The following is a 27,743-nucleotide window of genomic DNA, read 5'->3' as shown; positions in this document are numbered from 1 at the left end:
TGAAACTTGCTCTAAGCTCTCTACAGTATGTGGCTTGTGTCTCATGGCTCTTGTCTGTCTGCTCATAAGTGGATTTTGGGATAAGGATAGGGGGTCACCCTGCTTAATTTTATATTTTAGTAAACTTGGAGTGAGTCTTTGGACGGGAATGGAGGAAAGGGTGATACAGAGTAAGCTTCTGAAAATGCAAGTTGCCTGCAGCAAGAACATAAGGGAAACAGATGCAAAAATCTGCATACAAACAAAACTACTATTTAAAAATAATCTTAAATTTTCTGGACTCTTGGAACACACATTTGGCAAGTCTGATGTGGGAGGACACGAAGTGGATGAGGTTTTTGTTCCCAGACAGGACATGTGGTGATAGCACAGACTGAGGGAGTCAATACTTAGCATGTGGCTGTTACAATATGTTGATTAAAGGCAATTTTTGCCAGCTGAGGCTCTGCTTCAAGGAATGCAGCCCACGACTGAGGTCAAGGCAGGGCCTGTGCCTACGGGCTTTGTTACAGAAAAGTGTTGCATAAGCTAAAATGGGCTAAAACGGAGGAGAGAATGCACAGGGTCAGGTCAGAACCAACACTATTTCTGTCTCATCCTCACACCATGCTTGGCCTAAGGTCCAGCCTCACACCACTTGTAAGCAGGATTTCTTCTTCTAGTGGGTGATATACTCAGCAAGCCAGGCCTTCAACTGTCTGATCTGGGGACATTGCTTGAGGGCTCAGAAACAGGCTATTGGGAAATTGAGGTTATGAACACCTCTCAAACACCTAGTGTACATTAACTCCAGACTTCTTACTGTCTCTTCTGAGTGTTTCTTCTCCCTCATACTAGGGCTGTGTTCCACCTTCAGGTGTTTTTGGGGTACAGCCCTGAACTCTGCCCCATTGCATATCTGTGGGGTATTCAGAAAGCCATACATGGAGGCAGCTGACCTAAACTACAAGATGAAGATACCAGAAAAGGCCATAAGGGAGTCATTCTCTTTCCCCTCTGATAAAGGTGAACCATCCTCCGAAGAGGTGTGTGGCCTACAATCTCGGTTCTATATGACTAGCTTGGGCTTTCAGTCAGGAATCCCCAGAGATAAATGTGACACATTTCCAGCACTTGGAAAATGCCCGGGACTGTGGAAAGGGAATGCTGGATTTCCTTGATGTAATGGGTGCCTGGTCCTAGGAAGGAGGTACAGATTTCCTACCTGATGGCGGGGCGCAGAATTGCATTGCCAATAATAAAGTGCACTTTTTCTAGGTTGGACATAGGTCTCTCAGAGATTGAGCTGTCCTCCTGGCAAGCCTCTTCTCCGCTTCTCAGCTGGTCTGTCACCTGAAAGAAACCAAGCAGAACCCCAGAATATTCTAGAAACCTTCCCTCTCTTTCCAGGCAGCTCCCCCAGAAATGAGAGACATTCCTTCTCTATCTTTCTGGGTAAAACTCTTTCTGCTCAGTGCAGGAGCAGTTAGGAACAGACCATATTTCCCCCTCTCTCAAGCTAACTCATAAAATGCAGTTTTACAGCACTATTACTGGCTAGGAGAACTTTCTTGTACTGTCCTGTACAGCCCTAAGCACTTGGTGGTTCTCAGTCTGCTCAGGGCTTTGGGCAAACTGTTCTGTAATACCAACAATTCGCAATAATAAATTGTTCCCTGTGTTCAGGGATCACTCTTCAGCAGGAAGGGATCAAGTGAATCTGCTGAAGAATGAATGACAACAGTGCACATGGGGATCGTTTTAAAAGCAGAACAGTGCACCAGGTATCCCACACACAGAGCTGCACTGGCTTGGCAGTGGAGCAAGTTCCCAGCTGGGAGGTTGCTGTCACATAACATCTGTCAGAAGATGAAGACAGGGTTCCAGGCAAAAAGGCTTAGGGAAAGCAGTTTATTTCCACCTCTTACCTTCCCTGTCAACTTGGATGACCGCTTTAGCTTCAGGGAAGAGATCCCCTTGGAAATCTTGTTATCCTTCCTGCTTTCTCTCTACAACACACATTACCATTACAGGAAATTAGTTTAATGCACAGCAAGAGTGATTCATTAAGGAAGAAAAGATGCTCAAATGGAGATGTGTTTGTTTTGTCCCTTCCTGCCAGGAGCTGCAGTGTCCTCCAGGACTGACTACAGGAAATTAGTTTAATGCACAGCAAGAGTGATTCATTAAGGAAGAAAAGATGCTCAAATGGAGATGTTTTTGTTTTGTCCCTTCCTGCCAGAAGGAGCTGCAGTGTCCTCTAGGACTGACACGGGCCCTTTTGCGCTTCTGGCATTTCAAGTACAGTAGCATGAAATGGTTCCTTTGCTTTTCTCTTTTTTTGCCAGAATAGCACAGAAACCAAGGAAAGCAAATGAAAATACAACGTATCCTGCTCCTCTCACCATATTTGGGCTGTCATTCCTGAACTGGACCTGGTTTTTCCTTCCAAGTGTGTCATATATCTGTGTCATCATGGAGCTGCTCTTGGTGGTGGCATTCTTGGCAAACATTGCTGGCTCTGGCAGGTCCCCCATGAACCTCAGGATGATAACCCACACGACTAGAGAAGCCTGTAGTGGCAGAAAGCCCTGTCAGAAACTGCCAAGAGAACCAATGGCCTCATGCTATTTCTTCCTGTTTAGATGAGATCATTTTCTTCCTTTACCCAGTCCAAGCTGTTAAAATTCTCGCCTTTTACACCAGGAGTTTACTTTCATGTCAGACAACGTGAAAGCAACATTCACAACACTCTCATGCTAAAGGAAGAGGGTGCAGCTCTAGTGGGAAGGACGGATTTGCTCTGTGATTGCTGAGCCCTCACCATTTCCTTTATTGGCACCTTGCAGGTGTGCTGTGGCTGGGGTGAGGCAGAGAAACCTTGGCTGAACGACACTCTGCGTTTACCCACCTGGGCAGATAAGCCGTGGAGTGGGTAAAGTGACTCTTCCAGGAGCCCTCACACCCAGAACTAGATAGCCAAGCAATAGCCAAGTTTTTGCAGCGTGGGATCCTCCATTCTGCAAGGCTGCTTAGCATTAAAAAAACCCTCCCCTCCTCAATCCCCCTGTGGTTCAACATGAAAATTGGAGGCCTGGGCCTCCCGCTTCTGTCCTAACTCACAGACCAGCAACCCTAACAAGAGCAGAGAGATGGGTGAGCTCTGATGCTTCTTCTCTCCAGCCCATTTTTGCCCCCAAAGGATATCTGGAGAAGTCAAAACAAGTCTCAGAATTCCCTCTTTATGCAGGCTAAAGGTGACCAGAGATTTTGTGTTGGGCAGGTGTGTGAAGTGCCTGCCTGCAGAGTGCCAAAAAATGCTGATGGGAACTGCTACTTTCATAAAAGTGCTTAGGACTACCTGCTTGGCTCTAAAGGCTCTGGTTCCCAGGGCTATGCCAGAGCTGGGGGGACCCAAGGATGAGGGGAGTGGTAGAAGGCAGGGCTGTGGAGGGAGCAGGTTCAACAGTAACAAGGAGCAAGATACCAGGACATTGTCCTTGTCATCATGGTAGAGTAGTGGGTGCCGCAGCTGTCTCCGGATGTGTGTATGTGTAGACGACCCCTGGAAATAAGTAGCTGCAAACTTTGGGAAGGTGTACTCTTCCAAGCCATCTGCTTCCTCTTCTAGCTCCACACTCATGGGAACCATGTCCAGGTCCACCTCATCCAGTTTGTTAGGCTTTGTTTCCAAGTCCTGTGCATAACATGAAGAAGAAGCGTATTTTCTTTCCCTGTACTCTGATATTCTTATTTTATGTTCTTTTTTTTATCTCTTTTTTTTTTTTTTCTTGGCCAATAGGTCCTCCAGAATTTGGCTTTCCAGCTAACCCCAAAGCCATTTTCAGCTGTTAGCAACAGATCGTTGGGACTCAGAGCTTGTCCTTCTGAGATGCATCTATTCCATATGGCCTTCCTGTCTTGGTTTTCAGCAGGTGCTATCTCATTGCTCACATCCTGCACTAACCCAGACCATTCTACTCTGCCTGCCTCTTCCTACTCGACTCCATCCTCCACAGCTGTCAGGGCCAGTATATCTCAAATTTTGCTTTTAAGAACATGGGATAACTTGGGTCATGAACTTCCACCTTGTTTCAGCTGGAAAACTGCTGAGAGCATTGTCAGCAGAACATATGGTTGGTGCCAAAATGCAGAGAATGGCACTATTTCATGAGGGTCTGCTGCACCAAAGAAACAAATGTGCAGTAGCTTTTGAAGACACATGTCCCCAAACTGCATGTGACTAAAAACTTTTGGGAACTGACCTCTGAAAGCAGATTCTGAAGTGTCCATCTGGATGACTAATTTTTGTGATTCTTTCACTGTACAGAGATTCATGAAACAGAATTGACCATTGATGGAATTCCAACAAAGTCAATGGACTTACATGAGGGATGAACATGACCCATTACCAGTCTGCAGCTCTGTACCTCAAAACCCAGAGGAGCCTGTCCTTCTTGGCCTCCGATCATAGAAGGTAAAAACCCAAAAATTTTGTCCACCATTTCTTGGTCACTGATAACATCATGATTTGTTGGTTTATTGGCAAGAGCATTCCTCTTTTGTCTTGCTTCTGCCTCTTCTCTCTCCAGAGTAGCCAGGTGTTCCTTTAAACATAGAAGCTGGTTAGGCATGACACATCATTCTGCTAGAATGAATGGGTGTGAGGATGAAACACTATTACAAAGGTGTTATGACAGGGAGGTCCAGCTCTGCTAGTGCGGTGTTGGAATGTGAAGTTAAATGTTGCTTGTGCTAAGCAGCCACAAAGACCTAGCACATCAGCAGCAGGGCCTTGCTATTACAGCTGTCCTTATAGACTGTTGGCCTATTGGTAATGATGTGCAATTTTTCCAGACCTTTATCAACAAGAGATAATAGAGGAAAACCACAGAATTCCTAACCGCAGAGAAACCCACATTATTTAAAATTCAAAAATGTTTTGTGTCGGGGGGCTGTAATAGCATTGTGCGTGTTTAGCTGAAGCGCCAGCTCATACGGCCAACAGAAATGTGCACGTGTTTGCCTTGTCCCATTTCTAAAGCGTCGTTACAAATAGGTTTACAACTATGTCTGCTTTTTATTAAAATTTAGCAGTGCTCAGATCTTTGAACAAGTCTGCAGGTGTGAGCTGGGCAAGCCATCTTGTCAGCCAAGGAACATAGCATTCAGTGTTCCTCTGCCAACATACTTACCTTTTCTAATCTGGCAGCTTCTTCCCTTGCTTTCACTGGTCCAAGGACTTGGATGAGACGTTTCTCTTCTTCCAAGCGGATATTCCTGGCTTCGAGCTTGCACTTGTTCTGTGAACACCACAACCATTCTGTGACTGTTTCCACAAATGCTGAACTGGCCCCTTCTGCCATTAACAAGCCATCCACACCTGGGACTTTATCCCAACGTGGACTCAGTTCTCGATTTGGCATTTTAGGGAACAGGCCACAGGCAGAAATCTGCAAACTGGCTTCATCTTGTTTGTACAGCATTAATACAGAAAAAAAAAATCATAGAAAGGCCTCCCATGTGCTGTGGACTGCCAAGGCAGTAAGTACAGGATTTTCTCTGGCAGCGCATACCAGGACACACTGCATTAGGATTCCCCTTTGAACAGATCCCTAAGTGACATTATCAGGGCTTGCTGTAGAAATTGATCTTCCCTTGCAGGAGTGACTGATACACATGCTCATCTTATGTTTTTTCCTCCCTTCTGTCAAAAACAGTTCAGCTCTGTCAGTGAAGTTTTGATCTAATAAATATACAGAAAGCAGACGTGAACGGTATCGCCTGCTTGAAACCCTGCTTTCATACTTGACAGGAGCTCAAAATAAAATATTCCAAATTAAATATCCACATTCAACACTTGCTGGTTGTTAAACCTCTATCAGAACTTCATAGAAACAACATGTTCGCAAGGTATCTAGGAACATACCTCCCTCTTCATCCTCTGGTAGGTTCGGCGAGCAAACATGCCCCTTGCATATGCCTGTATAACACATACAGCTTTCTGCTGCTCTGCTATCTTTTGACGCATTAGATAACCACGGCACATGGCTTGAAGCCTGATGATATGAGCCCGGGTTGCTTCATACTGTTTAGCAAGCTGCCGGCTCCGGTAGAGGGCCTGCAGGCGCCCAAAACCCAGCATAATCTGGGGAGGTGGAGAAAAAAGAAGTGATTATGATTGAAAACCATTGAGACTGGGAGTAAGTTGGGATGAGTAGAAGGTAACAAAATTCAGTAACTGGATAAAGACACTGGAAAGGGCTAATGCGATACTGTCTGTTGTGCTTTATTTTCTGCCAGTAATAGGCTTTTAAAATTAGATTATATAGAGTTCTTTTGGGGACCTGTTGTAGGGATTGGCTCCAGGAGTAGCAATGATAGCCTGGGATTATGACAAGGGAAGGAAGAGAGCAGAAATGAAACCAAGTGAATGGAAAAAAACCCCACACATCTTTGGAGAGATGGGTATGACAATCCCAAGACAAGCAGCAGAGGAGGATGGGGCTGAGAGCAGGGCAACAGCGTGGCTCTTCAGACAGGAATTGTATCACTGATGCAGAATAGAAAATGTTTCTGACTGAAACTGGCAGTTTCTCCTCCTGCCCCTTGCAAATGGCATGTATGGGGTATATTAATAATAATCCCTGCCAAACAAATACACAATATGTGAGTGCCCTCAATATGATGTAGCTTTCCTCACCCAGAAAACCCATCATCTATAGAAGATCAGACAATATTTTTAATAATGTAAGATTGATATAATGATTTTTCTGGTAATTTTCTACAGATTCCCAGTTTTCCTATAACAGTTGTGAAAGACACTTTACTCATAGCATGGTGGTGATGCACAAATGCTAGCCTTGGACTCCTGATTAGAAGAAGGGTGGTATCACTCATATGTCAGGCGACTGGAGCCAGGCCTGCCAGAGGTTAGTTGGGTTACTATTTCACCAGAAAGCAAGCCCTCAGAGGTCCCACAGCCCTCCTTGAGCTTTACACCCTGCCATCTTGCCTCTCCTCCCTTCAGTTGTGAACATCTTCATTCCTAATATTCTACTCAGTCTGGCAGGGGATAGTATATAAACACTAACACAGAAATATATATATATATGTGTGTGTGTATATATATATGTATATATATAAAGATATATATTTTTATATATACCCGCCTCTTACCATTCTGAAATCTTTCCGGCAGCAGTAGCCTCGCCAGGCTGATTGAATGGTTACAGCAGACTTCCTCTGTTTCAGAAACTGCTTCCTAAGCAGACAGGTGAGGTGACAAACAGTAGGTTATTTCTGCTGCTTCTTATGATAATAGTAAAGAATAAGGTGGCATTTTTTTCCTTTTATGAGATGTCTACAGTCTGATTTCAGCCTTATCTGCTGTCTAGGAACACTAGAGCCAGGAAAGCTATTGTTCAACTAACTAGCTCAATTATTAGTTGACGCCTTGCCAGGGCAAGTTTGAAGCTCAGCGAGGGCTGTTCTTTCTGCTTCTGAGTAGCTTGGAAAAAGTATTATGTTGCAGCAGAAAGATTAGTGTGGTCAGATACTTTTGTAGTACATGCTTCAAAATTGTCCTCGCTCGAAGCATTTTGTCTGCTTACATGTTCTCCATGCTGATTGAAAGGCCAGAATAGGCTGTTTTGCCTGACCTTTTCTGTCAATAATAGCCTTAGGAAATTTCACCTAGGCTCAGCTCATCCTGCAAGTATAGCAGCACCATGAATCAGTTGAGCTCACAAAGTGTTTTCCTATTTGCTTTGCTATATCCATTTGCTAGTAGGAAGGATGAGATAAAGTATTGCTAATCCACCTTGCTACATCTGATCTAACTTTGCCCATAATGATGCAAAAATACTCATAGCAACTGCAGACCAAATTCACTGCTGTGGTAGGAAAGCTCTGTAAGAACTGAAAAAGCCCTTGCACCAAGCCTGGATAAGTTAACACCCCGATCTGATGGCCACTTGCTCCCCAGTGTTCTAACTGCCAGGACTGGGAGCCCATCTGAGAAAGATGAACCTCCCACGGTAAAAGCTGTCACGCTGTGATTGTCAGAAGTGGCACATAGCTCTGACTGTTTAAAAATAAAAGCAAGGTGAGGCTTTTGGGAAATGTGCTACTCTGTTAGATAGCAGGCAGAGTTTGAAGAAAGGGGGAAGTTTTTGGGCATTTGTGTCATGTTTTATAGTTCTTGCTTCTCTACCGTCACTAGTATTTCTAAACCAAACCAGGATTCAGTCCTATATCATGGTTCTAGTTGGGGGATACAAGATTAATAAGTACAAACCATGATGTAAAGCATTTAATGAGGACAAACATTTACTTGACAGTGGCTAAATTTCACTTCTGACGATATTTCAAACTAAACCAAACAAAATGCAAGAATTGTGCATCTTTGGCAAAGAGAAGGACTAGTTAGTTTCTATCTGATTCTCTTCTATGTCTTCTATCAACGAAGCATCCTAAACAAGAGAGTCCTTGTAGCCCTGAGAAGGACACAGATTCCACAGCAATTTCCTGCTTTCTAGATACCTATTGTTTACTGTAAACGTTAAGTGCAACTCTTCCTTCCAGCCCTTACTTTTCATACAAGCTGCATGTGCCACAGCGCTGCATTTTGAAAAGCATCATGAAAATAAAGAAATCAAACCAGAACAAATCTTTGTGCAAAATTTACACAGATGCACTGTGCACTGTTACATGATGAGTGCTAAATTTAGGGCTAGTGGAAGGTATGGATTGATACATTTCATACTTGAAAACGCTTCACAGAGTGTGTTAAACTGCATCACAAAAATTACTGCTTCAAACCACAGCAAATTCCCTTCTGTAAGATCACTGACCTGTCTTTCAATCCTCTCATCACCTTCTGGATAAGAAGAACCTTATCTGTGAGTATATTTTGGCGTTGCAGCTCCAATACTGTATCATGATGATCCTGTTAAATGAAAGTGTCGATATGCCAGCTGAACAGACAGCTGAAGAGACAGCTGAACAGACAGCTGAAGAGGCAACTGAACAGACAACTGAACAGACAACTTCTGGAAACGGGACACCTGGTCTGAGAGAGGCCCAAAATCAGCATGATGCAGTGCATTTAAAATGCATTTGTGGAACTGCAGTAGGAAGTGTGCATACCGCCTGACCACACCATGTCTGGCCGTAGCCATAAACAAGCAGAAAATCTGCTTGCAATAAGACTGTTTTTACCTGGGGGAATGCCACGGACAAGGAAGTCCCCTGCAACAGTGGGCTGGTATCCACGTCTTTTTTATACTCAAGGCTTGAGCAGAGACCAATGCATTGCACTGTGCTGTTTTAGCTGCAACACTGGAGCACAGGAACGGGATCAGCCTCTCCTACACCCAGCTGTGTTCGTTAAATTATTTGGCCTTCAGGAACAAAGATCCAGCCTCAGATTCAAGAGAGAGTTTATTAGAGAACCCAGTCCTTCTGGGTCACCACTCTTGCAGAAGCAGGTCAAGCTACACTGTGAAGCACTCAGTTTTTCAGGAGGAGAGACAATAAACTGTCCTTTCTACTTACTTTAAGGAAAATCTTGGTCTTTCCAGCTTGCCAGCTTTCATCCTTGCCCAGCACTGCTTCAGAGATGCTGATACAGCTCTGTCGAGCATCATTCTTCAGCTGATGTGCAAAAGCATCATCATGTTAGGGCTTGGTTGGAAACACAGCACACTATGTAAGGATCTATTGCCCTGCATTTCAAAGGGCAAAGAACAGAAACAAATGAGGTCTTACAGACCTCTGGGCTGACAGTATAATGAATGAAAGTGGTTCAGCTCAAATGGTCAAGAAAAGGAGGAATATGAGTGCACACCCAAGCATTCCAGACTTCAAGTGCAAGGAGGATGTTAGAGACCTCAGAAGTGTGTCATTACAGAAAAGAAACATTGAAGGGCAATGGGGATGACATCCTGCCTGGGATGTCTGTGTGGAGCAGGTCAAGGATAGCAGGATCTAAAAGCACCTCTACTATTTCAACGAAGGTCCAAGTGAGTATGTAAGTAGTTAGCTACAGTTACTGCGATGACAGTTACTCTGGTGACAGCTCTCTCAACTGTGCCAGCAATAATCCAAGAACTTTCTGCTGTGGGAAAGACTGAAGCTTCATAAGGAAAAGTTAGATTAGCCTTGAACCAGGTTTGTGCTAACACACCTGTTCTCGAAGAGACCACGGCAGGAGAACTCTGTATCTGTCAAAGAACTCCTCAAAACTGTAGCGAATTGGGTAGCCAGCTTTCCTGATCTGAATGGTTTCCATCATCCCTGAATATCGCAGCTGTTTGATACACAGCTCCCGGTCGAACAACTGAAAGGGAAAGCAGAGAAGGAGACTTAGCATTGACAGAAGTTACACATGCAGCATTCCTCAGAACATATCTATTAACCTCCAACCTCAGAGTGCCTGCAAAGTGGCCTACTTTTTTGGCTTTTTTTAATTGCATTTCTTATTTCTTCAGTGCCCTAAATTAATTCATTGCAGGCATAAACAAGTCCCCCAAAAGTGTCTTCAAATTTGTGTTTACTGACAGTGGAAACAGTCCATTAACTTCAGTCTGGCTTTAGCAACTCTTTTTAATTCTACAACTGCAATTTCAGATGAACAATAAATTGTTCATATAATTTTTCAGGTGCAAATAACTGCAGTAGCAACTTGGGCCTTTGGGCATAGCCATGCAAAACACCAATATGAGGTTTTAATGTAGAAGTGGGTCATGATGATCTGAGTTCCAGCCAAGTGTCTTAAGGACAAACTTGCTCCTCTTCTACTATAGTGTCAAATTAAGCCACACCACCCCTCTCAAACACCAACAGCTCTCCTATTCTCTCTCAGGGTATTTCATAGTATGATAATTGTTGGATCCTAATGTTTTTTGTTTGTCCCCTTGTTGAGGGGCTAGAAACCCTCCAATTTTGTCCTTATCTTTACAGCGAATGCTTTTACAACTCCTCTCGGGAATACACCTATGTGCTTTTTTACCACCTATTACTCTATGATGCTTTTAGAGATGTTTTTGTAAATTAACAAGGCTATATCCTACCACCATTTTTATTCTAGTAATAGCCTGTACTCCAGCTCTTCTTGGCTGAAGTACAGATATAAAACACTACACAACAACTGACAGCTTTTTCTCATTAAAAATTTTACTGAAGACAAGACCTCATATTGTTAAAACATTACCAGTGGTTTCTTGTAGTCATTTGGTTTGATGCAGCGGATGAAGTATGGCTGGCACTGCTCAAGGATTTTCATTAGTTTTTCCAGGGATTGCTTGAACTGTCCTCCCAGAGTAGAGAGCCGTTTAGTCGTATCCAAGCCCTGGGGAGAGTAAGCACATGCTGACTGCTACATCATTCACTGTCAGAGGGCCAATTAATAAATCTTTGTATTTTTGTTCCATGTAACAGTATCACACAACTGCCAGAAAAAATTATTTATTATAATGGGAGCTAAATCTGCCACCTGTATCGTATTAATTTGGAGTTACTCTTGCAAAGAAAGTCCACTGAGCTCTGTTGCCTACTTGGGCACTAAGTTCTAGCAGTGGGGGGTGGCTGTGGCAGAACAAATTCTACCCACAGGAGCCCACATAGGCCTGTCTCTTCCAACCAAGGCTGTGTTTAGTGTAGGACCTTGGTGCCAAGCTATTATTCATGGGTGTGTGAAAGCTTGGTGAGAAACAGCCGCTCCCAAAGCAATAATAACCTCCAGGCCAGATATTTTGCTGCCATCTCATAGCTAAGAAGGAATGCTGAAGATCCAGAACAGCTGATTTCTTTGTGGTGAGGATGACTGATCACCTTCCTCATTAATACTACAGTAAGCAGTGAAAAGGCAAACTTTTACTGGAGGATAAGGTAAGAGCTGCATATAAAGTGCTTTATGTCTCACTGCTCCTGGGTTGAATTTTGCTCCCAGTTGCAGTAGTGTAACCCCAAAGGGGCTGCACTTGGCTGCAGTTAGTTCCCAAATTCCCCAGCTTCTCTGAAAGCTCAGTTCCACCTATGTCTTTTTCACACAGATCGCACAGTAGGCCTAAGCTTCTACCTCCTAGTACGTTTTAAGGGCTCATTAAATTACGATGGCAACAGTGCAGATGCCAAGTAACAGAAGGATTCCACTGGCCTTTTACACACAGGCATGGAGCTAATCATCGCAGCACAGTACAGCTAGTTTGTTTGGGGGGTTTTGGTGGGTTATGTGGGATTTTTTTGTTGGTTTTGGTTTGGTTTTTTTTCCCAAGTAAATAATTTAAAGTCCAGTCCCTCACTTTCATGATCTTTACAGTAGCTCATTCTGCTTGCTCTTAGGTTTGAAGGGCTCGTTGTACCCCTCCGGTGGCCACCTTCTGCACTGGCTACAGGGCAATGCTGCCCTCCAGCGACAAATTTGGAAAGCAGTGCCTGGGCACGTCTCGTAGCACCTCTGCTGCACCTTAGGGCTAGCAAGCGTCTGTTTGAAGTAGGCAATGATAACGGCATATCCATGTTTAAGCTATATAAAAGTTAAAAGCAGTTTGCACTCCCGGATCTCAGAGGCCTTTCTGCTGTACCAGTAAATCAGTGGGATGGCCACACAAGTCTGAAGCCCATGCCCTCATGATCTCAAACATAGAACATTGTTAAAGCTGAATTTGTTGTTGAGATCGTGGTGACTTTTCTTCCCTCGGTGAGTCAGGAGAGCAACTCTGAGACCTCAAGACAGCAAATTTTCTTCTAGCATTTCATTCACTATTCTTTTCTGTAGACTGCTGCTTAGGCTTCCCAACGGCGGCCCAACTTATTTGAAATTAATAGGGGTATTTCAGCTAACTTCTGTGCATTTTGAAATGGGCAGGAGCCCACATTTAGTATCTCCTTTATTGACATGCTGCTGTACTTCCTAAATGTAAGGAAACATTTTTTTCCGTGTTTAAGGAAACACAGCCTTATTTATAGAGACAAAAACCATTAAAGCATTAGAGCAATGTAGATAGACCTGATATTTAATCTGGAGGTATTCATTTAAGAGATGCTAAGCCAGTTCTCTGTTGCTGCTTGTACCACTTCTGACCTTCTTCTCCCCCAGGATGTTTACCTGTCCATGGCCAGATGTTCTGGACAGCAGAAAACCACATTGGGATAAAGACTGAGGAAGAAAGGACAGGATCAGAAAACAATGCCAGGAGAACAGACCGATAACAGGTAAGACAGCAAGCTGACTGTTTGTTCTATACCCTGACAGGAAAACTCAAAGATACAAACATTAAAAGCGAAACTACCTTCACACACTGATGACACTGCATAGTTAAATGCTCAGAAATCGAGGTATGTGAAAGTTGCAGCAGAGCAGAGAACTTGAACTCTACCCCATGCTATTTCCAGTCCACTGCGCTTTACAACCTCATTTTCACTAGGCACAGGACAAGGCTCCCTACACCACTAGGCACAGATGATTCTGTGACAATTATCCATCATGAACTTTGTCACAAAGGCTCTGAGCCACGAGGGAGAGCTAAGGTTGTAGCGATACACAGGGCAGTGAGACTGTGTCTACAGGTACCACTGGGAGCAGGAGACAGAGTATCTTTCTGTGACAGCACACCTATTTACTCCTCTGTGCTAGCCTGTCAGCCCGCTGCAAGAAGGAAAAGGCCAGGACCCTCCTGCCAGTTGCCCAGTCAGACCCCCTGGTGCTATGGTCCCAGCAGACTGGCTACGTGTGCAGTATGAGAGCAGTTTAGCTGCTGGCTTCTGGAACTTCTAGGTACTGGCTTTGCAGAGGAGAGGGGTCTCTCTGGATGGTGCCTTGTTCCATTCCAATGAACCATTTGAACTACAGTTTCCTCCTAATTTACACCCACCTGGCGATGTGGATCTAGTGTGGATGCCCAGGCAGACACAAAGCAAACCCACCCAATTGATGACAACATGTGGGGAGGTAGCACGACTCATGCCTCTGTGACAGCCTGCAGGCACGGCTATACAGATATCCAGGAATGCAATCCTGGGAGACAGGACTGACATTACACTTATTTACAGCATGAACACCAGACCCTGACTTTGTAGCAGACTCCTCTGGAGAAATGAGTTGAATGAAAGAGATAGGGATTTGCAGAGACAGTGCAAAAGAAAGACGAGGACAAGAACAGCCAGGGCCTTATGGAAGGGAGAAGAAATGAGTTGTTTGCAACCCACTGACAGTAAGCCAACCTTGTAGGCCTGGTCACCTCCAAGATGCCGGATGGTCCCACGTCCCAGACTAGGTGGGGTTGTTTCCACCTGGAAAATCTCTCTCAGGAATTTGTTTTTGGAGGAATGAACCACTTGCATTACATTAGCACTCAGTGTGTCCCGATTTTTCTCCAGGAAATCTATATGATGGAAACAAAATCAACTTGTCATCTCTGCAGCCTGCTGGCTCTAGCACCACTCTGTCTAGCTAAAATCCACTGCATTTACAGTAACTTGCAGATTAGTTTAGAGTAATCCTCCTGACCTCCTGGTCTGTCTTCAGATCAGTACCACCCTGGAGTACCACACATCTGGGGCAGGTCATGCCCTTCTCTTCACCCTCCATATCCAGCAGAGATAGGCTCACCTTTTGATTCATAAAAGACAACACCAGCAAAGTGGTTGATGCCAAACTTGGTGTCATGGACACTCCTAGGTGGGATGTAGACTTTACTTTTGCCATGGAGGGAATTGATTTTGATAAGCATGGTGGCATCTGTGCCCTAGAAACAAATAAGGGCAAAAAAAGACAGTTAAGCAGATTACCCCCAGCACTGGCCTATGCTCAGCGAACAAATATAAGTGGTGCTCAGAGAAAACAAAAGCTCAAATTCGGCCCCTTATTTGTGTAGTAGATCTGGAGGAAAGTAGTGCCAGAAGTGTCTTCCCTTTTACACAGACCCTTCCCTCAAGCATCAGGGGAGAACACACCACCAGAGTGTAAGCCTGGTATTTTAGGGCTGTCCACAAGCCCTCATAACATTACTAACATGCGCTGAGAATTTCCCAAATCTTTGCACTTCACAAGCAGAGCCCCTCACCCACCTTCCCATGCCATCCTACGCAGCCATGCTCTGAGGGGTCATGCTCCTTCTCCCAGGCAGGCATAATTCTTCTTTCACTCCCCAATTGGTGAAAGACTCAGAGATCCCTGGATGAAGGCTGCCCTGAGCAGATACCAGTCAGCATGTCAGTGACTCCCACAGGCAGGCTGGCAGCTGGGTGCTTCTCTTCAAGGGGTGCCATCACGATCTTCTTCCCTTGTGGTGCAAGTGAGGCTAGCTCTGCTCACTGGCCTGTGCTAGGGCTAGTGAGTGCTGTGTTATCGGAGAAGTCATGTGCTCCGAGAATCGTAGAGGAGATGCTTTCTTGTCCTGACTGCAGGACATACAGTGTGCACCACCCTCTCCTTAGGGAAGAAAAGGGAAAGCTGTCTGCCTGTACATGATCCTCTCAAATTGTTACCCAAGGACTACAAATGAGCTGAAGCAGGGGCTTGCTTTTCTGGACAAGCCCACATTGCCATCTGATTCCTGTACCTGCACTCCTGCTTAGCCTTGCCATGCTCTGGAGACTATGAAAATGCTCTGCAGGCATGTCTGAGATCAGATGCTAGTTTCATGTCTGCTCTTCTGTTTGAGATGCCTGGCCTTTGCAGAATAACATTTCTTGACAACGGTGACATTGCTCAACTAGGTCTGTCATCCAGGAGAAGAAAAAGCAAGCTGCAGCCCAGACCAATAGCAGAACAACACTCAATATGCAAATTCAAAGATTTCCTAAGAAACCCTTATAAAATGATCTGGACTAATTCCTTCCCTGTCTGGAACAGCTGTAAGAGTTTCAACAGCGAGGTACCAGGAAGAGCACATTCCAGCAGAGAGTGAAGGATTTGTGTAGTGAGCTCATTTAAAAGGAACATCTACAGGAAGAAGACATTGCCTCTCATGATGTATCCAAAAGCCGCCTTCACACTTTTCTGTGTGTAAAGCCAAGTGTTACCTGTGAGCTGTGTGCAAAGCTAGGCGTTACAGGTGAAACCAGAAATTTACCTTTGGGAACTTGCTCTCTTCATCAATGAGGGAGATGATATTCATAGGCTTGAGTGCGATGACTTCTAGAGCCTGGCGGTTATCAGTGAAGTCAATGTTATTCCAGGCAATGTGTTCTGCAAGGTATTCCTCTTGCTCCAGCTTGAAGACGTGGTGCACGAAGAACTGCTGAAGGTGCTCATTGGCAATGTTAATGCAGAGCTGCTCAAAGCTGGGGGTGGAGAAGATGGGAACCCATGGTCATTCTTGGCCAGTGCTGCACTGCTCTATGGTATTTGTTTATTCTCTGTATTAAATACATATCCAGATACACTACTGATATATTCCACAGTGTTAATGATCACCACCACTGCATGTTGCCAATCTGAGCAATATAAGGGATGCATCTTCTGCTGTCATAGAGGTAAGCAGAAATGAACCAACTGACGATTGAGTGTTGCTGAGTAAGCAAGGAAAGATCTTGTATCTGTTTCAAGAAGCTCTAGAGATAAAGGGGAACACATAATTATTAAAATAGCTTGACTGTATGAGTGTGACATGTTTTTACTCGCACGTGAACTACCACTTCTTTTGTTAGTTACTTCTTAATGCTGCACCTGAGTTTCATTACCCGGTAATTGCTGTAGCACACTATGTGTGCCTGTGGAGTGCTCACCACAGTGAGGCCCCATGTGGATTGCAGCCTTTGGGAATAGCATAAAATAATAGGAGAGAACTCAAAAGACAGAAGATGTGCTGAACAGATCCTAGACAGTTCCAAAAGTCAGTGAGGAATATAATCTTGTTGAAAGCAAGCAAGATGCATGTGCTGGTTTTGGCTGGGATAGAGTTCATTTTCTTCACAGTAGCTACTATGGGGCTGTGTTTTAGATTTGTGCCGAGAACAATGTTGCTAATACAGGGATGTTTTAGATATTGCTGAGCAGGGCTTGCACAGAGTCAAGGCCTTTTCTGCCTCTGACACCGCCACACCAGCAAGCAGGTTGGGGGTGCACAAGAAGTTGGGAGGGAACATAGCCAGGACAGCTGACCCCAACTGCCCAGAGGGATATCCCATACCATATGGCGTCATGCTCAGCATATAAAGGTAGGGAAGAAGAAGGAAGAGGAGGACATTTGAGGTGATGACATTTGTCTTCCCAAGTCACCGTTACGTGTGATGGAGCCCTGCTTTCCTGCAGATGGCTGAACACCTGCCTGCCGGTGGGCAGTAGTGAATGAATTCCTGGTTTTGCTTTGCTTGCATGTGGGGCTTTTGCTTTCCCTAGTAACCTGTTTTTATCCCAACCCACGAGTTTTCTCACTTCTACCCTTCCGATTCTCTCCCCCATCCCACCGGGGGGAGTGAGCGAGAGGTGGTGTGGTGCTGAGTTGCTAGCTGGGGTTTAACCACGACAATGCATCAGTTGAAATGGATTGGAAAAGACTGCAGAATATGTGCTGATAGTTTGTGGACTACTGATGATATGATACCGTACAACTAAAAGCATTGCTGCCCTGTAGAGAAGGGCAAACAGAAATGGTGCTTTGGGACTGAAACGGCCAGTAGGAGAGGTGGCGGTGGGACAACGGTATACTGACCAGGTGTTTTGCTGACCTGTCCTTAAGAGAAATGATCAGCCCCAAAAAAGAGACAAGAGAACACTGAGCAGGATGGAAGCATGGGCTGAAATAGCAAACACAACACAGCCTCCTTTGTACTCGATGCAAAATATATCCCAAGAGACATTGTAAAAATGATATGGAACAAGAAAGTTTGGTACAGAGACATGGGACATACTACATCCTTACATAGAGGCTACCTGCTCATAGCCATCTCCTCTGAGAAAATACCTGAGGTTTTGGAGTAGACATGTGCAATGCCTGCACCAAAATGAAGGCTGGGGAAGTAGGCAGAAATATGACCAAGACTGAAGAAAAATGGAATCTGTGCGTGATCATCATTGGGAAAACTCAGTGATGGAAATTTCACTGCTTTTCTGAGAATCAGGATGCTAATGAAAGAGCATGTGTCTGTTTTTTCATTCTTTCCTTTCACATCAGCTGCTTTGCACCTTCCCAGTAGAAATGAATCTAGAGCCTTCTACCTGTTGTTGCTGAAGTTTTCAAACCCAAAAATGTCCAATAGCCCGATGGACTGACGTCTGTCTTTAGGCTTCTGAGAAGCTGGGTTGAAAATGGCTGAGTTGATTTTGTTCACTATCCACAGGAAAATCCGTCCATAGATACCCTGAGAAGCAATTAAGGAGGAATTAGAGCCCATCATTACAGTCTTTTGACATAGCTTACTGCTTGCTATCGTGCTGCTGTCAAAATATGCCTGAAAACTATGAGAGACTGGAGCCCTCTGGGTGAATGTTTGCTGCCTCAACCAGTAAGATAGACAGCTCTGACTGCATCCCTAATCTTTAAACAGAGAAGATGTAAGCACCAGTACCTTCACAAAGGCATCCCTCCCATCTGCAGCTTGAACTATGTTCAGAGGCCTGGACACACTTTCTCCTCGGACAATGATGGAGAGGTTTGTGAGGCTGTTCTGGAGTTCACTGGAGTCCACCTGGAGGAACAGTCAGGGCAACCTGGTCATTCCAAGTGGATAAAGGAGATCCAGCAAAGTCTGTCTCAGGAAGCACACCGGGACAAACTGCCTGTCCAGCAGCATTCACTGGCAGCCTGCTGACCTAGTTAAAGATCTCCTAGCTCAAAGAGACATCTGCAACAGCATCACTTGAGCATCATCAGGAAGAAGGAGACATGCCCATCGTATGTGCATCTATACATAAACACTCCACAGAGACATGCTTTGTCAGTGCGCTCCGGGAGCAAGGGTGAGGGAGAGAACTAGTAGGAGAAGATGAGAGTCCATTACCTCAAGCAATTTGGTTGCGATTGAAAAGTGTGGCGAGTCCATCACATCAGAGCAGTCCAAGTTGTCATACACAGCCGCTACAATGAGGAAACAGTCAGGGTGAACAATTTCTGTTACAGTGGGGGGCTGTGCTGTTATTTTTTCTGTAACCCCGTAGCTCTGGGAATGTGGCAAGTCAGTAGATTCTCTTTTGAAACTCCCAGGCTTGATGATTTTACTATGGAGGGTCCTGATTTCACCCAGGGATCCTGGCATGTATGGGGCCCTCACAACTCCAGAACGTTAGGCTAAAAATAGCAGTAAAACTGACAAGATTATTAATTTTAAATAACTTTGAATTGGGGATTCAAAATTACCTATTGGGGATCTGGGGAAGTGGTATCTGACTTCAGGAAATATGTTCCTGAAAATATTTTTTTTTATGTGTCTGGCTTGTGGGAAATTTAGACAACGAAAGGGAATGAGTGAAATCCCTCATTTCAGCAGCCAGCATGACTCCAAAGAACCCATTGTATCGACCCCTCTGTGTTACAAAGTGAGGAGTCCTTTTCTAAAATGTGAGAGCTTCTGGCATCCCGCTGGTGAGTGTCTCACACTGTGCCTGTGCCATACCAGAAGTGCACTTATGCAGGTGAGCATTCACCAAACCGAGCCAGGAGAATGACTGCTGTCATCTCCACAGCAAACTTCACTCACATGCTCCTGTGTCCTCTGGTTTGTGTAGCACAATAATCAGCAAGTGTAACATGGCGTGATATTATCTGTTGTTTCAGTTTGTGTGGTAAGGACCTATTTATAACCATGGAACCTGACAGCGTGACAAAATAATAATGAGACTATGTTTTTCAAAACACTAGGCAGTGGAGTCACAAATCAGAATTTCATGGTGCTTATCTGCCTGCCCTTCCAACCCTTTTCACCTGTTTATACAGGCAGAGCAACACAACCTATTCTGTACAGATGGAAGCAGGCAGCACCTTCAGGCCTTTACCACCGAGTCTGAGGAAAGGCCAAGCACAGCCAATGCTGAGTTTACCTTCGAACTCTACATTCCCTAGGTGCAGGATCGCAGCCAGGAGCTTGTTGATGTCCCAGTGCTCAGAATCTGAGAACATGAGGATCTTCATGGCCGAGCGGATGTGGGCATAATCCTTTGCATCATTCCGGCCGTCGCAGGACATGCAGTTCCCCTGCAAGACACCACACCCACAGGTAAGGAGAATCCTCCTGGTATCCATACAAAGAAGAAAGGATCTGCAAGCTGACAAACCCTCGTACAGAATGTGGATGCCTTGTGAGCCACTTGCCACAAGACGCGAAGTAAAAACCTATTTAGACATTCTTTATGCTATTCCCGTGGCTGTTTCTTCCCTCATCTCTAGTCTCAAGAAGAATCCGTTAGCAGAGGGCTAAATAATGCATTTCTCCAGGGCTAAACTGAATAGAGGAGAAGCCAAAAGGAAAAGCTGAGGGGAAGGCTGCTCTGGAGCATAGAAAGACAGGAAACTTTGTCAAACTTACAAGGCTTCTTTGGTTTCTTCTCTCCGCCTTGTCAAAGGACAATTAAGAGCCCTAAGCTGAAATCAAAGCAAGTAGGATTGGTTCAGTGCTAGAGGGCAAATCTCAGAATAAAAATATTAGGTTCTAGTGGAAGGCAGATGGAAGCATCCAAGGTAGCCTCAGAAGAACCTTCAACAAAGCTTGCACAGTGGGTCCTAGGATGCTGCTCCTGATAGAAACTATTTTCAGCCCTAATGGAGGTGGGAAAATGTCATTTTTATCCCTGCTGTTACCGACAATATAGCGTGATGATTACAAAAGTGAAGTATTCCTAGACATTTCAGTTTACAGCATGTAAACATGCCAGCTTGTGCCAACAGCTGACCTGAACAAGACTACTTCTATGTTCTCCTTTAATCTAATCCTCCTATCTCTGTATTATACTGCCCTACTGCTGACCCAGGGAACTTCAGACCTTTTTATGGAATGGCCATTGTGTGATTGAACTCATCAGCTCTTACTGCAAGATCACTGCTATTTTGAAAAGATTACATATGAAAAAATCTCCAGCAGCTTTAGTGGTTTTGCTTTTGAGACTCCAAAAATGGCTTTATAGGCATGATTTCATTTCCTCTAGAAATGAAACTAGATGCCCAGCTCGCATTAGCTTCAGCAGAGGCAGGATTTAGCCCCATTTTTTCCACAGCTGTAGAACAGCCCAAATCAAACCAGCTGACACATTTAATATGAGGTGTCTGCACCTCAGGACAGGCTAAAGGACAGGATTTTCACAATGGTTTTCATGCCCCAAACCAACCTATTAGCTATTTTAAAAAATCTCACCTATGAACATCCCACTCCTGCCACTATGGCAATATAGACCCAGACAGGGACATTTAGCATCAGCTGTTGGAGGCTAGATTGAATGCCAGCTTCCTGCATTACACATCTAAGATTTATCAGATACAAGGACTAGGATTCTTGGCACTTTTCTGCTTATTCATTTTCCCCTCAGGTATACACATGCCTGATTAGTGTTCTCCCTGGCATAAGATCCCTTGCATTCATCTGAAATCTGAGTGCCTGTGAAAGTGGGGAATATTTCCCACCTGCTTTAAGGTGTCCTTTATGTTTCTTAAGTATGACTTTGATAGAAAGCTTTGATCTGCCACAAGCTGGTGGACGTTACATTAAGTCTCTCAAACTGAGGCTCACAGCGCTCTCTGTGTTACTGCTTCTGGTACTCTAAGGAAAGGACTGTTCATATTTGGTAACTACCCATCTGCAGCTCCTATTGATTGTAATTGCTCACTGGGAGAAGCAAATGGCAGAGAGACAATGGAGAAGAAAGCAGAGACTATTACCATAGTGAGATAAGTGTACTCTGAAGCAGTGCCCAGATTCAGCATCTTTTTCTGCTCTGTATTCATCCCCATTAGCATGCAGTAGAAGATGTGATAGTTCCTCTCCTCTGGAGCCTAAAAGAAAGAAATAGGCCAATGGACAGCCTTGTCAATATAAGCCTGTAACACAGGAGCAGGCAGAACGTACATCTGCCAGTACCCTCACCTGCCGGCAAACCCGGGACTTCTCCAGAAGAAACTGTTCTATCCGGGCTCCTTCTATCACACCATTTTGGTTGAAGTGGATATCAATGTATTTCCCAAATCGGCTTGAATTGTCATTTCGAATTGTCTTGGCATTTCCAAAAGCTGATGGGCAAGGGACAGAGATAGTATCCGGATTATTGCAGTTAATGAACATCAAGTCTATTTTTTATGCCCTTCTTTTTTACTGCTAGCATTTTACATGTTGTGTTCCAAATGACAGTGCTGACAAGCACTGAAGAGTGCCTGGTCTCAGGCTGCTTCCTAAAGAGGCAGGTATGCAAATACAATGGTTCAGAGATCTGTTTCTGAATTTTTTTATCCTGATACAAAAATGCTGAGGTAAAGGTGGTAAATCAGGCATGTTTGCTAAAAAACCCACCTTCTAGAATGGGGTTTGCCTCTAGGATTTGCTGTTCTATCCAGGAATGCTGGCCACTGACAGCTGCCAAAAACTGTAGTATTAGCTTTGTGCTTTCAGTCTTCCCAGCTCCAGATTCTCCACTGCAGTAAGAAACAAGATCATTATAGGTTTCCTTTCTTCTTTTTTGGCTAGGGTGGCAAAACGGCAGACCAAGTTAAAAAAACAACAAAAAACCTCACATATTTATCCTGTGAATGTCAGATCAGACTGTCTTTCATGGACGGCTAGAGAACTTTAGTCTTACATCATCTGCCAAAATGTAAGTCGTTTTTTAGACTTAGGCTGAGGACTAAATTCTCCCACTGATTAAAAACAAGCAAATCCATGGAAGACGTTCTGTACCAGTGCAAATTAAATGACCACTTGCTTTTCTTCTTTAATGCATTGCCAGATTTTCAATGCTAGTCTTAGCACACCAACTGAGTTGCCTCAGAATCAGTTATTATTGCAGTGAGACTATCTGGTTCTTCGCAATGATGATTAACAGAAAATGGATACATGTTATGTGTTTATAGGATGAAGAAAGCCTACCTCCATCTTCAGGTTAGCAAAGGTTGTTTTTCTCCGAGAAATCTCTATTCTCAGAAAACACACATAGCATAAGGATCATGTCCCCAAGGTAAAAGATAGCCTTACATCACACAAGCTCGTATTTTATGTTTCTATATCTAGTGACCATGCACAGAATTTATCACTACGTTCACAGATTCCAAGGCAAAACAATGGACTTCAGAAATCCCATGCTTATGTTCTACCTTTTGCAGCCCCTGACTGAAAATGAAGTAGCAGGGGGGGAAATATTTCCTTCCTGTTGTCTCTAGTCTTATCTGTGCCCTTCCGTTGGGGAGATCTCCTATGTCCACAAAAGTGCCCCAAAAGCATGACAGACTTGGTTTCTGCTACTCATCCTCTCTGAATCCAGTCACCTGATCACACAGCACTGGTCTCTCTTATTCCTCTTCATATTGAAATAACAGTTGTCTGCAATGGCGAAGACATGAGGTGGCAGCTCTCCAATCCTCTTGTTACAGTACAGTCTGATCTGATCAACTGTGTACAGGGGCAGCAGCTGGTATGGATTCACTGCTACCAAGATTGATCCTGTGTAAGTCTGGAAAACAGTTATGAGCATTACCTCTAGCAGCAAACCAAACCTGCACACAAGAATGCAACCGAAGCCACTTGCAGTATAAATCCAAACAGAGGCAGAAGGGAAGCCTGGGAGATCCATAGCAGCACTTAGGTGAGGATGAGAGCCTGGTTCCTCACTAGAAGCTGCTAATAAATATCCCAGGATATGGAGGATTTTGAAAAAGGAAGAATGACAGCTATAATCTCCTGGCCAAATCACAGCTCAGTTCACTGCCTCAAGCTAAAACACGAGAAAGTCCAATTTGACATGGCATTTTTGTGTGTTACCGTAAGCTGTTTTGTAGTGTCTTGTTAAGCTGCTTTTGTGTTCTAGTTCAGATGTAGCTGAACTTTGCTGATGGGCAAAGTTATGGTTGTGTTATTTATACAGTCATCTAGTAACATTTGTAAACAACAGCACCATTGAAATGAAGGAGGCTGTTGAAGGCTGTGGAAATGCAAGGCAATAATATTGTTCAAGAACTTGCACGTAAGACAACTGCAGACTGCTAGAGTCTAATGTAACAGGTCTATACACACATCTTGGTAGTTATAACTGCAGCATCTACAGAATCATTCCTTGTTTACACTAAACATTACCATATCTGTGTTGTAAGACACGGTTCCTCTCCTGTGAAGGTAATAGTGTATACAACATGGGAGGCAAAGCACGCAAAAGCCTGAATATTATCATATTACAAATTGGGAACTAAGGAACAAAGAAACTAAAAATGTCAAATTGCTCAAAATCACAGATAAAACCTGTAGTGGAAAAGAAATGAAGCCAGGTGTCCTAAATATCCAGATTTATTCTTTATCTATTTCTATTTTCTTACATCAAAATCAGGACTTGGACTAGAGGACAATCCAAATCATGCCACTGTGTACCAGTTAGATTGATCCTGTGTCACAGCTGCAGGTAATAGCAGCACTAAGCTGTAACATGGACTGGATTTAGCTAGCTGTCAGTCACTGGTGGAAATGATCACTATGAGAAAGTAAGCAGGGTCACTATCTATGCCTGTCTCTATGATTTCAGAGACTGCTATTAGCTCTCTTCTTCACAGCCAAAGAACTCGAATGAAAGAAGAAAAAAACTATCTTGTGCCTCCTTGGCACCTTCAATCCGTAAAGGAAGCAGAGGGCCCCATTTATGAAAGGCTTGTAGGCTGCTCAGATCACTCCGCTAAATGTGTAGTAGAGGTAATTCCTGAAAGTACTATGCCTGATGACCTTGGCACTCACATAGATTTTGTGCTCCTGGTGGCGGATGAGGAGGTTGTGCACTATGCCTGCTTCATGGAGATCCCCAAGGCAGATCATGTCTTCCACCCCCTGGACAGAGGAGGGGTGCATCAGGCGCACCGTGTGCATGTTCCGAGCCGTGATCCAGTGTTCCTGAAAAAGGCAAGGTTTAATGTCTTATGCTGTTGCTCAAAGGAGAGCCATGTCAGATCAGAGCAAGCTTCAGTATAATCCATGCTCAAACCAGCATATTCTAACAGTTGACTGAACTCCAGAAATTAACTGGTTTGCCGATCCCCTGGACCAGATGATTTAAAACACTGGATGAAGCCATTCAGGTGGGTTCTGGACATCACCAAATTTAGCATTGTTCAGAGCGCAGCTCTGTCAGGTCATCAGAGCCACAGCTTTGTATGAGGTAGGGATGAAACCCCAACGGACTTCAGTGGGATCATGATTTCACCTAAAGCTCCACCAAATTTAGGCACTGGTGCCTGTTCATTTCCTTTTCTTAACTATGTAGATGTAATCTCTGGCTCAGGAAGCTCTAAATCTCCATAGTGCTGGGACCTGGGGATACTAGGGTACCCCCCTATACTTGCCTTATTTTTATATTCTTTCTTTCGGTATATCCTACCAGACATTATCAAAGTCAGACCATTTGGCTAGGTGGAGCCTTGGTCTGACCCAACAGGGCCATTCTTTTGTACTTTGTACTTTTAGATTTTATGTTCATCTTTTACAGAAAGTTGTAAGTGTAGCCCACCTTGCCCTCATCATCCTCCAGCAAGATCCGTCCTGAGTCTGAATCCTTCACAACTGCCCCGATAGGGACATTAAATTCACTGTTTGGTTGAGTATCCAGCCAGACATGATCACCCTGGGGAGAAGAAAAGCTATCGTCAAGTACAGTGACATACCTGATGCCATGTAGCTCACAGGCATACATCTCTTGGTCTTAATTTTTTAGCGATTCGATTTCTTTAGCAGTGTTTACTGGATAAGTTCTTACTGCTTGCAGGCAGTGCAGTCTAATGGTTATAGTACTGGGATCTCTGAGTTCTACTCCCAGCTTCTCAGCTGACCCGGAACATGACTTTGGACAAGTCATCAAACCCAGCTGTCTCACAAGAGGAAATAAGGCAACACCTTTTACAAGGACAGCAATTACTCAGCTCCGCTATCTCCCAGAGACTGGTGGGTACACAGTAAATGCTGATATTGTGCCTTGTCAGCCTCGCATTAGCTATTGTATTCTTTCAGAAGAGATGCTTGAAAACATAGACATGACCAGGAAAAAGAAAAACAAACGTGAACAGCCTGGCAATGTAGAGGGCTCTGTTGCAAGAGTTTTTCGATGCATATTCTTTCTGCTACAGCTGAAATCAGTTAGAAATGTGAAGGCATCCATGATCTCTCTTTGGGAAAAAAAAAAAGCATTCTTTATTCAGCCCAGCTCCTCTCTTCCTATTTGTAGAGTCATGGCAACAGTCTGCCTCTCTGCAGAGCAAGCAAGCAAGAACTGCTTTGCTGTCACTGGAGGGAGGTGTGAGCTGTGGCTGCCCTTTCCTAGGAATGAGCAGCATCTTGGTGTCACCTGCGCTACTGTCCTGGCTATACTCCCCTGCTCCAAGCTCTCAGGAATACCTTCTCTTGCTCCAGGCACTAATACAGATTCAAACAGAAAGCTTTACTGTAATGGCTAGAATGAAAACTGAACAAAGCTGTAGGTCAGATCTTCAATGGGTATGAACTGGCTTTCTAGCTGAGTGTCTTGTATACAAATTTTGTTACAGACTGCATCATTTATTGTCAAAGTTTTGAGGTTTTTACCGAAAAAATATTTCTTTTTCCTCTCAGAATACTTTATGGGCTTACATTTAAAACCCAACAACCGTAGCGTAAAGCATTTATAAACATTGCACAAGGTTATGAAGCGTGTTACAGACTAACAGTTCCCATTTGCATTGAATGAAACTCCAGCAGTAATCCGTGCAGTTTCAGTGCCACACCTTGTGACAGAGGTAACCAGCTCAGCATAAGCACAGCCAGGCTAAGCAAGACACCTCTGCATCTCTAGTCTAGACTGATATTACTTTATACCTTGTTGATACGGGGTTATTGCTGCTTTCTTTTTGAGTTGAACCATGATGTTAAGGTAATTTTCTCCTGTTTGCATCTCAGGCTGATCAGTAAACCACAGCAAAGAATAAGGCTTACCTTTCTGAAAACCACCATTATGTTTCAGATCACCGGATGTAACCTGCAGTGCCAAGAAGAACATAACATTAGGCCAGAAAAGGGCTCAGGTCTTGAACAGAAAAGACAGTGGGGTTTTCTTGAGATGTTTCCTTGTAAAAAATAACAGCAAAATGCCCTAAAAGAATTCTGTTTATGGATTTTGTTAAGAGAAGAGATCATAATAAGCTACACCCAATGCAGAAACAGTGAAACCATCTACCCAAAGCAAAAAACCTGCAGCACTGGGGTGGTGGTCTGCTCTGAGTTCTACCACATAACCCTGGAGATGCTCTCAGCCCTGAAGAGGTCACTGTGCACATTTTCATACCAAATAGTTTCCTCAGTCAGATGCTAGGCACATTTATTGGCTGAACTTCAAGTTTGGCTCACACAGAAAAAGACCCCATGTATTGGGTTTGTGTGGCAAGGGTTTGGTCGCGGGGATGCTGCAGGGCTGTCTTCTGTAAGAAGCTGCTGGAAGCTTCCCCTGTGTCCAACAGAGCCAATGCCAGCCGCTCCAAGATGGACCCACCAATGGCCACAGCTGAGCCCAGTAGTGCCTCTGGGGTAATGTAGTTAAGGGGAAAAAGAAAATTGTGCAACTACAGCTGAAGAAAGCAGTAAGAATATGTGAGCGGAGCAGCCCCGCACTCCCCAGCCCAGAGCAG

General features: G+C 44.2%; 1 protein-coding gene across 1 annotated transcript in view; it reads right to left on the bottom strand.

The window, feature by feature from the left end:
• Nucleotides 1–27,072, bottom strand: part of MYO7B (myosin VIIB) — a 48,520-nt gene extending 21,448 nt beyond the window's left edge. The window contains exons 1-27 of the mRNA XM_010288914.1: nucleotides 27,055–27,072; nucleotides 25,601–25,714; nucleotides 24,835–24,987; nucleotides 23,385–23,569; nucleotides 22,417–22,538; nucleotides 21,997–22,139; nucleotides 21,792–21,905; nucleotides 19,964–20,117; nucleotides 18,928–19,004; nucleotides 18,496–18,615; nucleotides 18,146–18,288; nucleotides 16,059–16,269; nucleotides 14,594–14,729; nucleotides 14,206–14,366; nucleotides 13,091–13,141; nucleotides 11,195–11,332; nucleotides 10,169–10,321; nucleotides 9,538–9,636; nucleotides 8,835–8,929; nucleotides 7,159–7,243; nucleotides 5,909–6,127; nucleotides 5,175–5,276; nucleotides 4,410–4,586; nucleotides 3,467–3,676; nucleotides 2,385–2,552; nucleotides 1,908–1,988; nucleotides 1,205–1,332 (exon numbers count right to left, since the gene is read on the bottom strand). Coding sequence (XP_010287216.1) covers nucleotides 1,205–1,332; nucleotides 1,908–1,988; nucleotides 2,385–2,552; nucleotides 3,467–3,676; nucleotides 4,410–4,586; nucleotides 5,175–5,276; nucleotides 5,909–6,127; nucleotides 7,159–7,243; nucleotides 8,835–8,929; nucleotides 9,538–9,636; nucleotides 10,169–10,321; nucleotides 11,195–11,332; nucleotides 13,091–13,141; nucleotides 14,206–14,366; nucleotides 14,594–14,729; nucleotides 16,059–16,269; nucleotides 18,146–18,288; nucleotides 18,496–18,615; nucleotides 18,928–19,004; nucleotides 19,964–20,117; nucleotides 21,792–21,905; nucleotides 21,997–22,139; nucleotides 22,417–22,538; nucleotides 23,385–23,569; nucleotides 24,835–24,987; nucleotides 25,601–25,714; nucleotides 27,055–27,072 — 3,557 coding nt within the window. The remainder of the gene's footprint in view (nucleotides 1–1,204; nucleotides 1,333–1,907; nucleotides 1,989–2,384; nucleotides 2,553–3,466; nucleotides 3,677–4,409; nucleotides 4,587–5,174; nucleotides 5,277–5,908; nucleotides 6,128–7,158; nucleotides 7,244–8,834; nucleotides 8,930–9,537; nucleotides 9,637–10,168; nucleotides 10,322–11,194; nucleotides 11,333–13,090; nucleotides 13,142–14,205; nucleotides 14,367–14,593; nucleotides 14,730–16,058; nucleotides 16,270–18,145; nucleotides 18,289–18,495; nucleotides 18,616–18,927; nucleotides 19,005–19,963; nucleotides 20,118–21,791; nucleotides 21,906–21,996; nucleotides 22,140–22,416; nucleotides 22,539–23,384; nucleotides 23,570–24,834; nucleotides 24,988–25,600; nucleotides 25,715–27,054) is intronic.
• Nucleotides 27,073–27,743: the final 671 nt, after the last annotated feature.

The sequence above is a fragment of the Phaethon lepturus genome, unplaced genomic scaffold, assembly GCF_000687285.1.
Source record: "Phaethon lepturus isolate BGI_N335 unplaced genomic scaffold, ASM68728v1 scaffold1846, whole genome shotgun sequence".
Taxonomy (NCBI): Eukaryota; Metazoa; Chordata; class Aves; order Phaethontiformes; family Phaethontidae; genus Phaethon; species Phaethon lepturus.
The sequence above is the reverse complement of the archived record's forward strand: the minus strand, read 5'-3'. Positions and strand labels throughout refer to the sequence as shown.